Consider the following 12,561-nt stretch of genomic DNA (forward strand, 5'->3'; position numbering starts at 1 on the left):
TGTGTGTCTCTGCAGAGAGAGTGTGTGTATCTGATGGCTTGTTGTGTGTCTCTGCAGAGAGTGTGTGTATCTGATTGCTTGTTGTGTGTCTCTGCAGAGAGTGTGTGTATCTGATTGTTTGTTGTGTGTCTCTGCAGAGAGTGTGTGTATCTGATGGCTTGTTGTGTGTCTCTGCAGAGAGAGTGTGTGTATCTGATGGCTTGTTGTGTGTCTCTGCAGAGAGTGTGTGTATCTGATTGCTTGTTGTGTGTCTCTGCAGAGAGTGTGTGTATCTGATTGCTTGATGTGTGTCTCTGCAGAGAGTGTGTGGATCTGATGGCTTGTTGTGTGTCTCTGCAGAGAGTGTGTGTATCTGATTGCTTGTTGTGTGTCTCTGCAGAGTGTGTGTGGATCTGATTGCTTGTTGTGTGTCTCTGCAGAGAGTGTGTGGATCTGATGGCTTGTTTTGTGTCTCTGCAGAGAGTGTGGGGATCTGATGGCTTGTTGTGTGTCTCTGCAGAGTGTGTGTGGATCTGATGGCTTGTTGTGTGTCTCTGCAGAGAGTGTGTGTATCTGATTGCTTGTTGTGTGTCTCTGCAGAGAGTGTGGGGATCTGATTGCTTGATGTGTGTCTCTGCAGAGAGTGTGTGGATCTGATGGCTTGTTGTGTGTCTCTGCAGAGAGTGTGTGGATCTGATGGCTTGTTGTGTGTCTCTGCAGAGTGTGTGTGGATCTGATTGCTTGTTGTGTGTCTCTGCAGAGAGTGTGTGGATCTGATGGCTTGTTGTGTGTCTCTGCAGAGAGTGTGTGGATCTGATGGCTTGTTGTGTGTCTCTGCAGAGTGTGTGTGGATCTGATTGCTTGTTGTGTGTCTCTGCAGAGAGTGTGTGGATCTGATGGCTTGTTGTGTGTCTCTGCAGAGAGTGTGTGGATCTGATGGCTTGTTGTGTGTCTCTGCAGAGAGTGTGTGGATCTGATGGCTTGTTGTGTGTCTCTGCAGAGAGTGTGTGGATCTGATGGCTTGTTGTGTGTCTCTGCAGAGAGTGTGTGTATCTGATTGCTTGTTGTATGTCTCTGCAGAGAGTGTGTGGATCTGATGGCTTGTTGTGTGTCTCTGCAGAGTGTGTGTGGATCTGATTGCTTGTTGTGTGTCTCTGCAGAGAGTGTGTGGATCTGATGGCTTGTTGTGTGTCTCTGCAGAGAGTGTGGGGATCTGATTGCTTGATGTGTGTCTCTGCAGAGAGTGTGTGGATCTGATTGCTTGATGTGTGTCTCTGCAGAGAGTGTGTGTATCTGATTGCTTGATGTGTGTCTCTGCAGAGAGTGTGTGGATCTGATTGCTTGATGTGTGTCTCTGCAGAGAGTGTGTGTATCTGATTGCTTGATGTGTGTCTCTGCAGAGAGTGTGTGGATCTGATGGCTTGTTGTGTGTCTCTGCAGAGAGTGTGTGGATCTGATGGCTTGTTGTGTGTCTCTGCAGAGTGTGTGTGGATCTGATTGCTTGTTGTGTGTCTCTGCAGAGAGTGTGTGGATCTGATGGCTTGTTGTGTGTCTCTGCAGAGAGTGTGTGGATCTGATGGCTTGTTGTGTGTCTCTGCAGAGTGTGTGTGGATCTGATTGCTTGTTGTGTGTCTCTGCAGAGAGTGTGTGGATCTGATGGCTTGTTGTGTGTCTCTGCAGAGAGTGTGTGGATCTGATGGCTTGTTGTGTGTCTCTGCAGAGAGTGTGTGTATCTGATTGCTTGTTGTATGTCTCTGCAGAGTGTGTGTGGATCTGATTGCTTGTTGTGTGTCTCTGCAGAGAGTGTGTGGATCTGATGGCTTGTTGTGTGTCTCTGCAGAGAGTGTGGGGATCTGATTGCTTGATGTGTGTCTCTGCAGAGTGTGTGTATCTGATGGCTTGTTGTGTGTCTCTGCAGAGTGTGTGTGGATCTGATTGCTTGTTGTGTGTCTCTGCAGAGAGTGTGTGGATCTGATTGCTTGTTGTGTGTCTCTGCAGAGAGTGTGTGGATCTGATTGCTTGTTGTGTGTCTCTGCAGAGAGTGTGTGGATCTGATTGCTTGTTGTGTGTCTCTGCAGAGAGTGTGTGGATCTGATGGCTTGTTGTGTGTCTCTGCAGAGTGTGTGTGGATCTGATGGCTTGTTGTGTGTCTCTGCAGAGAGTGTGTGGATCTGATTGCTTGTTGTGTGTCTCTGCAGAGAGTGTGTGGATCTGATGGCTTGTTGTGTGTCTCTGCAGAGAGTGTGGGGATCTGATTGCTTGATGTGTGTCTCTGCAGAGTGTGTGTGGATCTGATGGCTTGTTGTGTGTCTCTGCAGAGAGTGTGTGGATCTGATTGCTTGTTGTGTGTCTCTGCAGAGAGTGTGGGGATCTGATTGCTTGTTGTGTGTCTCTGCAGAGTGTGTGTGGATCTGATGGCTTGTTGTGTGTCTCTGCAGAGAGTGTGTGGATCTGATTGCTTGTTGTGTGTCTCTGCAGAGAGTGTGTGGATCTGATGGCTTGTTGTGTGTCTCTGCAGAGAGTGTGGGGATCTGATTGCTTGATGTGTGTCTCTGCAGAGAGTGTGTGGATCTGATGGCTTGTTGTGTGTCTCTGCAGAGAGTGTGGGGATCTGATTGCTTGATGTGTGTCTCTGCAGAGAGTGTGTGGATCTGATGGCTTGTTGTGTGTCTCTGCAGAGAGTGTGTGGATCTGATGGCTTGTTGTGTGTCTCTGCAGAGAGTGTGTGTATCTGATTGCTTGTTGTGTGTCTCTGCAGAGAGTGTGTGGATCTGATGGCTTGTTGTGTGTCTCTGCAGAGAGTGTGGGGATCTGATTGCTTGATGTGTGTCTCTGCAGAGAGTGTGTGGATCTGATTGCTTGATGTGTGTCTCTGCAGAGAGTGTGTGTATCTGATTGCTTGATGTGTGTCTCTGCAGAGAGTGTGTGGATCTGATTGCTTGATGTGTGTCTCTGCAGAGAGTGTGTGTATCTGATTGCTTGATGTGTGTCTCTGCAGAGAGTGTGTGGATCTGATGGCTTGTTGTGTGTCTCTGCAGAGAGTGTGTGGATCTGATGGCTTGTTGTGTGTCTCTGCAGAGTGTGTGTGGATCTGATTGCTTGTTGTGTGTCTCTGCAGAGAGTGTGTGGATCTGATGGCTTGTTGTGTGTCTCTGCAGAGAGTGTGTGGATCTGATGGCTTGTTGTGTGTCTCTGCAGAGTGTGTGTGGATCTGATTGCTTGTTGTGTGTCTCTGCAGAGAGTGTGTGGATCTGATGGCTTGTTGTGTGTCTCTGCAGAGAGTGTGTGGATCTGATGGCTTGTTGTGTGTCTCTGCAGAGAGTGTGTGTATCTGATTGCTTGTTGTATGTCTCTGCAGAGTGTGTGTGGATCTGATTGCTTGTTGTGTGTCTCTGCAGAGAGTGTGTGGATCTGATGGCTTGTTGTGTGTCTCTGCAGAGAGTGTGGGGATCTGATTGCTTGATGTGTGTCTCTGCAGAGTGTGTGTATCTGATGGCTTGTTGTGTGTCTCTGCAGAGTGTGTGTGGATCTGATTGCTTGTTGTGTGTCTCTGCAGAGAGTGTGTGGATCTGATTGCTTGTTGTGTGTCTCTGCAGAGAGTGTGTGGATCTGATTGCTTGTTGTGTGTCTCTGCAGAGAGTGTGTGGATCTGATTGCTTGTTGTGTGTCTCTGCAGAGAGTGTGTGGATCTGATGGCTTGTTGTGTGTCTCTGCAGAGTGTGTGTGGATCTGATGGCTTGTTGTGTGTCTCTGCAGAGAGTGTGTGGATCTGATTGCTTGTTGTGTGTCTCTGCAGAGAGTGTGTGGATCTGATGGCTTGTTGTGTGTCTCTGCAGAGAGTGTGGGGATCTGATTGCTTGATGTGTGTCTCTGCAGAGTGTGTGTGGATCTGATGGCTTGTTGTGTGTCTCTGCAGAGAGTGTGTGGATCTGATTGCTTGTTGTGTGTCTCTGCAGAGAGTGTGGGGATCTGATTGCTTGTTGTGTGTCTCTGCAGAGTGTGTGTGGATCTGATGGCTTGTTGTGTGTCTCTGCAGAGAGTGTGTGGATCTGATTGCTTGTTGTGTGTCTCTGCAGAGAGTGTGTGGATCTGATGGCTTGTTGTGTGTCTCTGCAGAGAGTGTGGGGATCTGATTGCTTGATGTGTGTCTCTGCAGAGAGTGTGTGGATCTGATGGCTTGTTGTGTGTCTCTGCAGAGAGTGTGTGGATCTGATGGCTTGTTGTGTGTCTCTGCAGAGAGTGTGGGGATCTGATTGCTTGATGTGTGTCTCTGCAGAGAGTGTGTGGATCTGATGGCTTGTTGTGTGTCTCTGCAGAGAGTGTGTGGATCTGATGGCTTGTTGTGTGTCTCTGCAGAGTGTGTGTGGATCTGATTGCTTGTTGTGTGTCTCTGCAGAGAGTGTGTGGATCTGATGGCTTGTTGTGTGTCTCTGCAGAGTGTGTGTGGATCTGATTGCTTGTTGTATGTCTCTGCAGAGTGTGTGTGGATCTGATTGCTTGTTGTGTGTCTCTGCAGAGAGTGTGTGGATCTGATGGCTTGTTGTGTGTCTCTGCAGAGAGTGTGTGTATCTGATTGCTTGTTGTATGTCTCTGCAGAGTGTGTGTGGATCTGATTGCTTGTTGTGTGTCTCTGCAGAGAGTGTGTGGATCTGATGGCTTGTTTTGTGTCTCTGCAGAGAGTGTGGGGATCTGATTGCTTGTTGTGTGTCTCTGCAGAGTGTGTGGGGATCTGATGGCTTGTTGTGTGTCTCTGCAGAGAGTGTGGGGATCTGATTGCTTGATGTGTGTCTCTGCAGAGTGTGTGGGGATCTGATGGCTTGTTGTGTGTCTCTGCAGAGAGTGTGTGGATCTGATGGCTTGTTGTGTGTCTCTGCAGAGTGTGTGTGGATCTGATGGCTTGTTGTGTGTCTCTGCAGAGAGTGTGTGGATCTGATGGCTTGTTGTGTGTCTCTGCAGAGTGTGTGTGGATCTGATTGCTTGTTGTGTGTCTCTGCAGAGAGTGTGTGGATCTGATGGCTTGTTGTGTGTCTCTGCAGAGAGTGTGGGGATCTGATTGCTTGTTGTGTGTCTCTGCAGAGAGTGTGGGGATCTGATTGCTTGATGTATGTCTCTGCAGAGAGTGTGTGGATCTGATGGCTTGTTGTGTGTCTCTGCAGAGTGTGTGTGGATCTGATTGCTTGTTGTGTGTCTCTGCAGAGAGTGTGTGGATCTGATGGCTTGTTGTGTGTCTCTGCAGAGAGTGTGTGGATCTGATGGCTTGTTGTGTGTCTCTGCAGAGAGTGTGTGTATCTGATTGCTTGTTGTGTGTCTCTGCAGAGAGTGTGTGTATCTGATTGCTTGATGTGTGTCTCTGCAGAGAGTGTGTGGATCTGATTGCTTGATGTGTGTCTCTGCTGAGAGTGTGTGGATCTGATGGCTTGTTGTGTGTCTCTGCAGAGAGTGTGGGGATCTGATTGCTTGATGTGTGTCTCTGCAGAGTGTGTGTGGATCTGATGGCTTGTTGTGTGTCTCTGCAGAGAGTGTGGGGATCTGATGGCTTGTTGTGTGTCTCTGCAGAGTGTGTGTGGATCTGATGGCTTGTTGTGTGTCTCTGCAGAGAGTGTGGGGATCTGATGGCTTGTTGTGTGTCTCTGCAGAGAGTGTGTGGATCTGATGGCTTGTTGTGTGTCTCTGCAGAGAGTGTGTGTATCTGATGGCTTGTTGTGTGTCTCTGCAGAGAGTGTGTGTATCTGATTGCTTGATGTGTGTCTCTGCAGAGAGTGTGGGGATCTGATGGCTTGTTGTGTGTTTCTACAGGACTCTGGCAGTATTTCCAGGAGGTTCTGCTGCTCAAATATGCGTCTCAGTATAACGGTATTAACGTTGTCACTGGCCCGGCGTACGACTACAACTATGACGGACGCTTCGACTCTCCGGATCAGATCTTGGAGTAAGTGTGATCAATTCCTGTAACGTGTTCCCTCATGTTTAAAGGTGACATATTATGCCCCTTTTCACAAGATGTAATATAAATCTAAGGTGTCCCCATAATGTTTCTGTGAAATTCCAGCAAAAAAAAAAAAACCCAGATCATTTATTACAGCTTGTCAAATTTGCACCTTTTTGGGTGTGAGCAAAAACATGCCGTTTTTGTGTGTGTCCCTTTAAATGCAAATGAGCTTTAGCTCCGCCTCCGTTCAGAAGAGGGCGGAGTCTTTACACAAGCTTCAGAAACTCCAGCAATAACAGAACAGGCCAATCTCCCTCATCCAGAATCCCAGAATAACCAGTAGCGAGTGCAGCCTTACGGAGAGACTCAGGAAGAGCTTCTGAATGTTAGTGGAGACATTTCTGTAGTTGTTGTGGAGTTACACTGATCATCTCATCATCATGTTTAACTTCTCCACAAGTGTCCACAGTTCCTGAGGTGTTTATAAGACAGCGGTGACATGTTCTGGTCAATAGTGTTCAGTGCTCGTCTGTGCTCAACCACAGAACAGCTTCAGGCTCTGCTGGATCTTCATCATTGCGTTAGAACTGGTCTCTGTTGGCGCGTGTGGAACCAAATGTCGGCTGGTGTGTGTAAACGTGCAGATTAAGGGCCGGTAATATTATAATAAGATCCTCTTCATACGTCAGAAGGAGAGTGAAATCTGATCGGCTTATTTTATAACACGCTTGCAGAGAAAGGCTCACCAGAACACAGATACTGGGTTTCACTTTTCATGTTTTCTGTGTTGGTAGAAGCACACGATTACAGCACTTACACACGGACAAACTCAGATTTTCATGATATGTCCCCTTTAAAGATCTGATTCCTCGCGCGTCTCACAGTGCTTGTGTTCAGGTATGTTTCAGGTTCATCTGTTCCTCTTCCCACTCATTATTTTGCGGTGCTGACGAGCTGCCGGAACGAGACGCAGGCGGTGGGAGAATGTTCCGGGGAACTTCAGAGCGTTTCTTTCCTTCTGCCGCACAGAGATGAGAACACAGAGAGCTGCGCTGTGAGTGACACACATACACACACACACACACACACACACACACACACTTCCTACTGATACTCTCACTTCCTGTTTCACAAGCTCATCCTCACACACTGGATGTGGAACGAGACACTTGACTTTGAGCGTAATTGAATCCATCATTCTGTCCGGGTCTCCTCGGTGAATCAGGGTGAATCGGAACTACAGTCGGAATGATTCAGTTTGTTCTTTTAGTGTTTCTCAGGCGTTCTCTGGTGTCACGTCTTGACATATTAGTATATATGAACACACCTTACATATTCTTGTTTTCATATTAATAATATTATTCTATCAATAATTTTTCATACTTTTTTATTCATTAAGTAGAATTTTTTTAATACATTTTTATTTATTAATAATTTATTTAATTTAATTTGTCAGTGCCATTAAGCTTCTCTTCTCTTCTTAAGCTTCTAACAACTTCTCTGTTTTATTTATGCACATTCATTTAAATGATATAAATTATACAATTCAGTCGATATTTATTTATTCATTCATTATTTTTATTTATTTAAAATTGTTTCATTAATAACTAAAATTTTCAGCGACATTAAACTGTAAGACTTACAACTTCACTGTTGTATTCATGCATATTAATTGAAATGATATAAATGATATTATTTCTTTTTTATTTATTAATTAATTTATATTATTCTTTTTTATTTAGTTTTCAGTGACATTAAGCCGGTTTTATTTATGCATATTAATTTTAAATGATAAAAATTATACAATTAAAACTAGGGATGCACCGATCGGCATCGGGCCGATACTGAGTTCATGTACTCGTACTCGTAAAAATGCTCCGATACAAAACTGATACCAGGCAGCGTATGTACACTTGTGTCCAGACATAGAAACACGGACAACAGAGAGTATAATGGGGATAAAAAAGAAGGCTGTTTATGAAGTAAATGTATCTTATTAGTGGAATATTAAATGATATATAGTAACACATAGCTGTGTGAGCTGATCAGAGATAAACGTGCAGTGGATTGAGCGCGCGAGCTGGTTGAGCATATCTCTTTTTCACGGACGTCAATGGAAAGTTTGTAGTTCAGTCGGATGTCAATGGCAAAGAAAGTAAAACGAGACATTAAACATGAACTGAACTGTTACCTGATTTATAATAATAATAATAATGCATTTTATTTAAGGCGCCTTTCAAACCACTCAAGGTCGCCATACAACAAGTAGAAAATAACAGTAAATAACAATGTCAATAAAAAACAGCAATAAAAAAGTACTGGACTTGAGTGCACAAAGTAATCATGGAAGATAAGCAGTTCTGAATAAATGAGTTTTAAGTTTGACTTTAAATTGAGCTAACGAGTCTGAATTACGGATGTTGACTGGGAGAGAATTCCAAAGACGAGGAGAAACACGGCTAAAGAATGGAATCAGGGTTTGTAAAGCTGTGTATCATCGGCGCAACAGTGAAATTTAATACCAAATTGCAGAGTAGGAGAAGGTAAATTAGGAACAATAGGGGGCCTAGGACAGAGCCTTGGGGGACACCACAGCTGACAGAAGAAGGTTGGGAATGATTTTTGGTTGTACAAACTGTGTGCGGTTTGAAAGGTATGAAGTAAACCAGGCATAAGGAATACCAGTGATCCCAACATCAGATAAACGGTTCAAGAGAATACTGCACTCAAGTCAAGTAAAACAAGAATAGATAACGACCCGCTATCAGCAGCCATTAATAGATCATTCGTTACTCTCACTAGTGCAGTTTCCGTAATTCCGTGCAGGACAGTAATTATCTAAATTGTTAGGGGCTGCGCCAAGTTTCTTAAGAACAGGGGTAATGGCAGCTATTTTAAGAGATGTTGGAACAATGTTGGAACAACGCCAGAGCTAAGAGAAGTGTGAGTAATACGAGTTACGAGAGAAGGCCTTTACAGGCCTTTACCACATGAGCTGGTATAGGATCAAGTAAACATGTGGAAGAAGTAGATTTATAAATTAACTGAGAAATTTCATCTTCAGATGGCAAGTTAAAAGAAGAAAGGAAGGAGAGGGGAAAATTAATTGAGAAACTGTGTGACGAACTACAGTAAGGGTAGCCAAAGAGGCCAGTGGTTGGTGGGTGGTAGTTATTTTGTCATTGAAGAAAGACATACATTTATCACATTGAGTGTGCGGGAAGTGTGTCAGGAGGTTTCAGAATACGATTTACAGTTGATTACAGTGCTTTAGTATTACCATCTCTAGACTCAATTAAATGTGAATAGAAAACATTTTTGGCAGCATAAAGAGCATCTTTGTAAAGATAAACATGTTCACTATACAGCTCTCTGTTTAGCACTGGCGAAGCTCAGGAGTGAACCAGGGTGCAGAATGAGTGAAGGATACAGAGTTTAAGAGGTGCAAGAGTGTCATGGAGCTGCTGTAGTTCAGTTATAACAGGAGACCAAATCGTCAGGAGAAGTGAGATGGACACTGAGTGGAAGATCAGTGATTGCGGCAGTCAGAACTGAAGGGTCCATCTTTTTTATAATCCGAAATGTCATCAAGCGTTGTTGTTTGGATTTAGAGGGTGTAACGTTAGCATAAAAAAAAAAAAAAGCAATTTATGATCAGATATGGGTATTGTTCATTTTTTACATGTTAATATCGTATTTAGCCTCTGAAGGGAAGAACTAAATTAATTAATTATGTTTTAAACAAAATAAGAACAATTTACACCAATTTACACGCCCTGGCTCTTAATGGATGTTTCCTTCTTGAGCATCACTGAATGTTATGAACACATCAAGCTTATGTAATTTGTCTTGTATTTTGTGTTTGTATTTTGTCTTGTGGACTAGGCTATACTTAAACATCTGTAATGTGAAAAAGCTTTTTCAGGGCAGTACAAAAAAAAAAACGTTTTTATGATCCTTATTATTAAAAAATAAATTAAAATAACATTTTGGAGGTTCTGAAAGGTGAATGTAAACTTATGACTAAAGTGTAAATGTAATAAAAATCATAAGAATATTAGAAGCCAAAATGTTGCTATGGTTGTCGTTTTCATGTTGCTATGGTTACTATGTCGAATCATGTAATTTCATGACTCACATGACTATTATTTGGCGGGCTCACTCCCACATGTAATGCGGTTACCACTCCTTAAACACTGTGACCGTAACCACTGGTCCTCTAGAAGCATGAAAAACAAAACTATTATTTAGATTAGCGCTGCTCCCTGTAAGCCATCACTCACTGACCGCGCTCTGCACTCTCACTGAAACTCTCGTCATAAACACTGAAGTTGTCCGCATTGCACAGTGAATCTCTTATTTACATCGCGTCTAGACTTTGTTGTTTATGACGAGAGTTTCAGTGAGAGTGCAGAGCGCGGTCAGTGAGTTACATGTGGGAGTGACAGAAGCTCATACGATGTATTTTAGCAGGCTTACTTAAGCATCAAAATAACTGAAGGAAATATTTATTTGACGAACAAATGAAGCCAACTAATATGATTTATTATTCTTTGATTAATGCTCAGTCATGCTTTTCTGTGAAGATGCACTGAAATATGACTGAACACGCAGTGAATCATGTGACGTTGACACAGGTGCGTCCCATGATGCTCATCCAACTAAACAAAGAGCTTTTGTCATTGTTTGATTGTTTGGGTTCCAGCTTCTGTGTGATGTCGCTATAATCTCGTTTCCCACCGACAGAAACAATGAGGGAAACACAATGAAGCTTTACATGATGTGGGTCATGAGAGATCCTGCGTCTGTTTGTGTGCAGGATGACCAGCCGGAGTCCCAGTGGGCGGAGCCTCTCCTGTGGATGCACCAATCACGTGTGAGGGATGTGGAGTGGATCACGGGATTGGACTTTTTCCAGGACAGCAATCGTCCAATCGCTGAGCTCCTCCGCCTTAAGACCCGCCCCACAGCCGCCATCCATCCTAAAGATTGAGTCGCTGAGCGCCACTGATTCCTGTTCGTGATTATATTTGATTATAAGTACCTCTTATCAGTAATGTATTTATTGGATGTATTATATTTCTCAGTCAGAGCGTCTGTGCTGTAAAGGGAAAAATAGATTTCATTACCGTTCCTGCTCTTGTATGATTTGTTAATTACGTCACGTCACACGCTGCAGAAAAACTATAAATGCTTAATGAGCATTTCTGTCTTGTTTTCCAGTTAAATTAGATACAAATCTTTAAATTCACTTGAGAAGCAAGGAAGATAGTCCAGCAAACCGCAGTCGCTCTCACTGTCCGTCTCAAAGCTCTACATTAAGTCATTTTTGCAGTGAGTTTCTGTGCGTCACAAAATGCATTAAAATGACTAGAAAACATCTTTGTGTCTCGTATTTACTTTGGCTTCCGGCAAACAAGTGTGTGTTACTGGATGAGAACAGATGTGCCGGGAATATCAGAGTGAACGACGGATTATTCCGGTCAGGATGATGATGGATCCCGGCGCCAGCCCGTCCCGAAGACTTGTAGACTCTGTGTGTGTGTGTGTGTGTGTGTGTGTGTGTGTGTGTGTGTGTGAGAGAAAGAGAGTGTGTGTGTTTGTGTGTGTGTGAGAGAGAGTGTGTGTTTGTGAGAGAGAGTGTGTGTGTGTGTGTGGGTGTGGGTGTGGGTGTGTGTGAGAAAGAGAGTGTGTGTGTTTGTATGTGAGTGTGAGAGTGTGTGTGTGTGTGTGTGAGTGTGCACGTGAGTGTGCATGTGTGTGTGTGTGTGTGTGTGTGTGTGTGTGTGTGTGTGTGTGTGTGTGTGTGAGAGAGAGTGTGTCTGTGTGTGTGTGTGTGTGTGTGTGTGTGTGTGTGTGTGTGTGTGTGTGTGTGTGTGAGTGAGTGCGAGTGAGTGCGTGCGTGCGTGTGAGTGTGTGTGTGTGTGTTTTTGTTTATATTACATTGTGGGAACCAAATGGCCCTACAAGGATAGTAAAACCTGAGATCGCCTCCATTGTGGGGACCAGCCAGCGGTCCATGAGGGAAATGGGTTAATAAACATACTAAATTATATTTTTTTGAAAATGTAAAAATGCAGAAAGTTTCCTGTGATGGGTAGGTTTAGGGGTAGGGTTAGTGTAAGGCGATAGAATATAGAGTTTGTATTGTATAAAAACTATTACGTCTATGGAGAGTCCCCACAAAGATATGTGCGTCTGTTTGTGTGTGTGTGTCACAGGAAACGGTCAGGGTTGCTGTGTGTTTGTTTTCATTCGTCAAAAAAGAGCTTGTTTTTAGTTCCTGTGAAGTCATCGAACTCTTTCTCAAAAGACGAACTTCCAGGGAAGATCCAGATGCCCGAGGCTTTCATTGTGTTTCTGCCCGTGTAAACAATCAGAGCTCATGAGGAAATCTGCAAGAGCTCGTCTGACCCTCGCCTGAACAGGAACCCTCATTAAACCTGTCAGCTGTTTCTGAAGAAGCTGTCGTCTGGGGGATTGTACATGTCGACCTCAAGCCTTGACAAATGCAGATGAGACATCACAACACAACTAATAACCAACAACGATGACAAAACCATAATAGAGGTTTTATTTAGAGTAAGTGCTTCATTCATGCATGCTGGGAACTCACACACCCTGACGTTTCAGCAATATTACTAATAATGATG

General features: G+C 44.0%; 1 protein-coding gene across 1 annotated transcript in view; it reads left to right on the plus strand.

Moving 5' to 3' along the window:
• Window positions 1-11,282, plus strand: part of LOC308697489 (venom phosphodiesterase CdcPDE) — a 61,052-nt gene extending 49,770 nt beyond the window's left edge. Inside the window, exons 23-25 of the mRNA XM_081376769.1 lie at window positions 5,776-5,908; window positions 6,806-6,962; window positions 10,728-11,282. Coding sequence (XP_081232895.1) covers window positions 5,776-5,908; window positions 6,806-6,962; window positions 10,728-10,901 — 464 coding nt within the window. The 3' untranslated portion in view covers window positions 10,902-11,282. The remainder of the gene's footprint in view (window positions 1-5,775; window positions 5,909-6,805; window positions 6,963-10,727) is intronic.
• The last annotated feature ends 1,279 nt before the right edge of the window (window positions 11,283-12,561 follow it).

The sequence above is a fragment of the Scardinius erythrophthalmus genome (genome assembly GCF_964197995.2).
Source record: "Scardinius erythrophthalmus genome assembly, chromosome: 10".
Lineage (NCBI taxonomy): Eukaryota > Metazoa > Chordata > Actinopteri > Cypriniformes > Leuciscidae > Scardinius > Scardinius erythrophthalmus.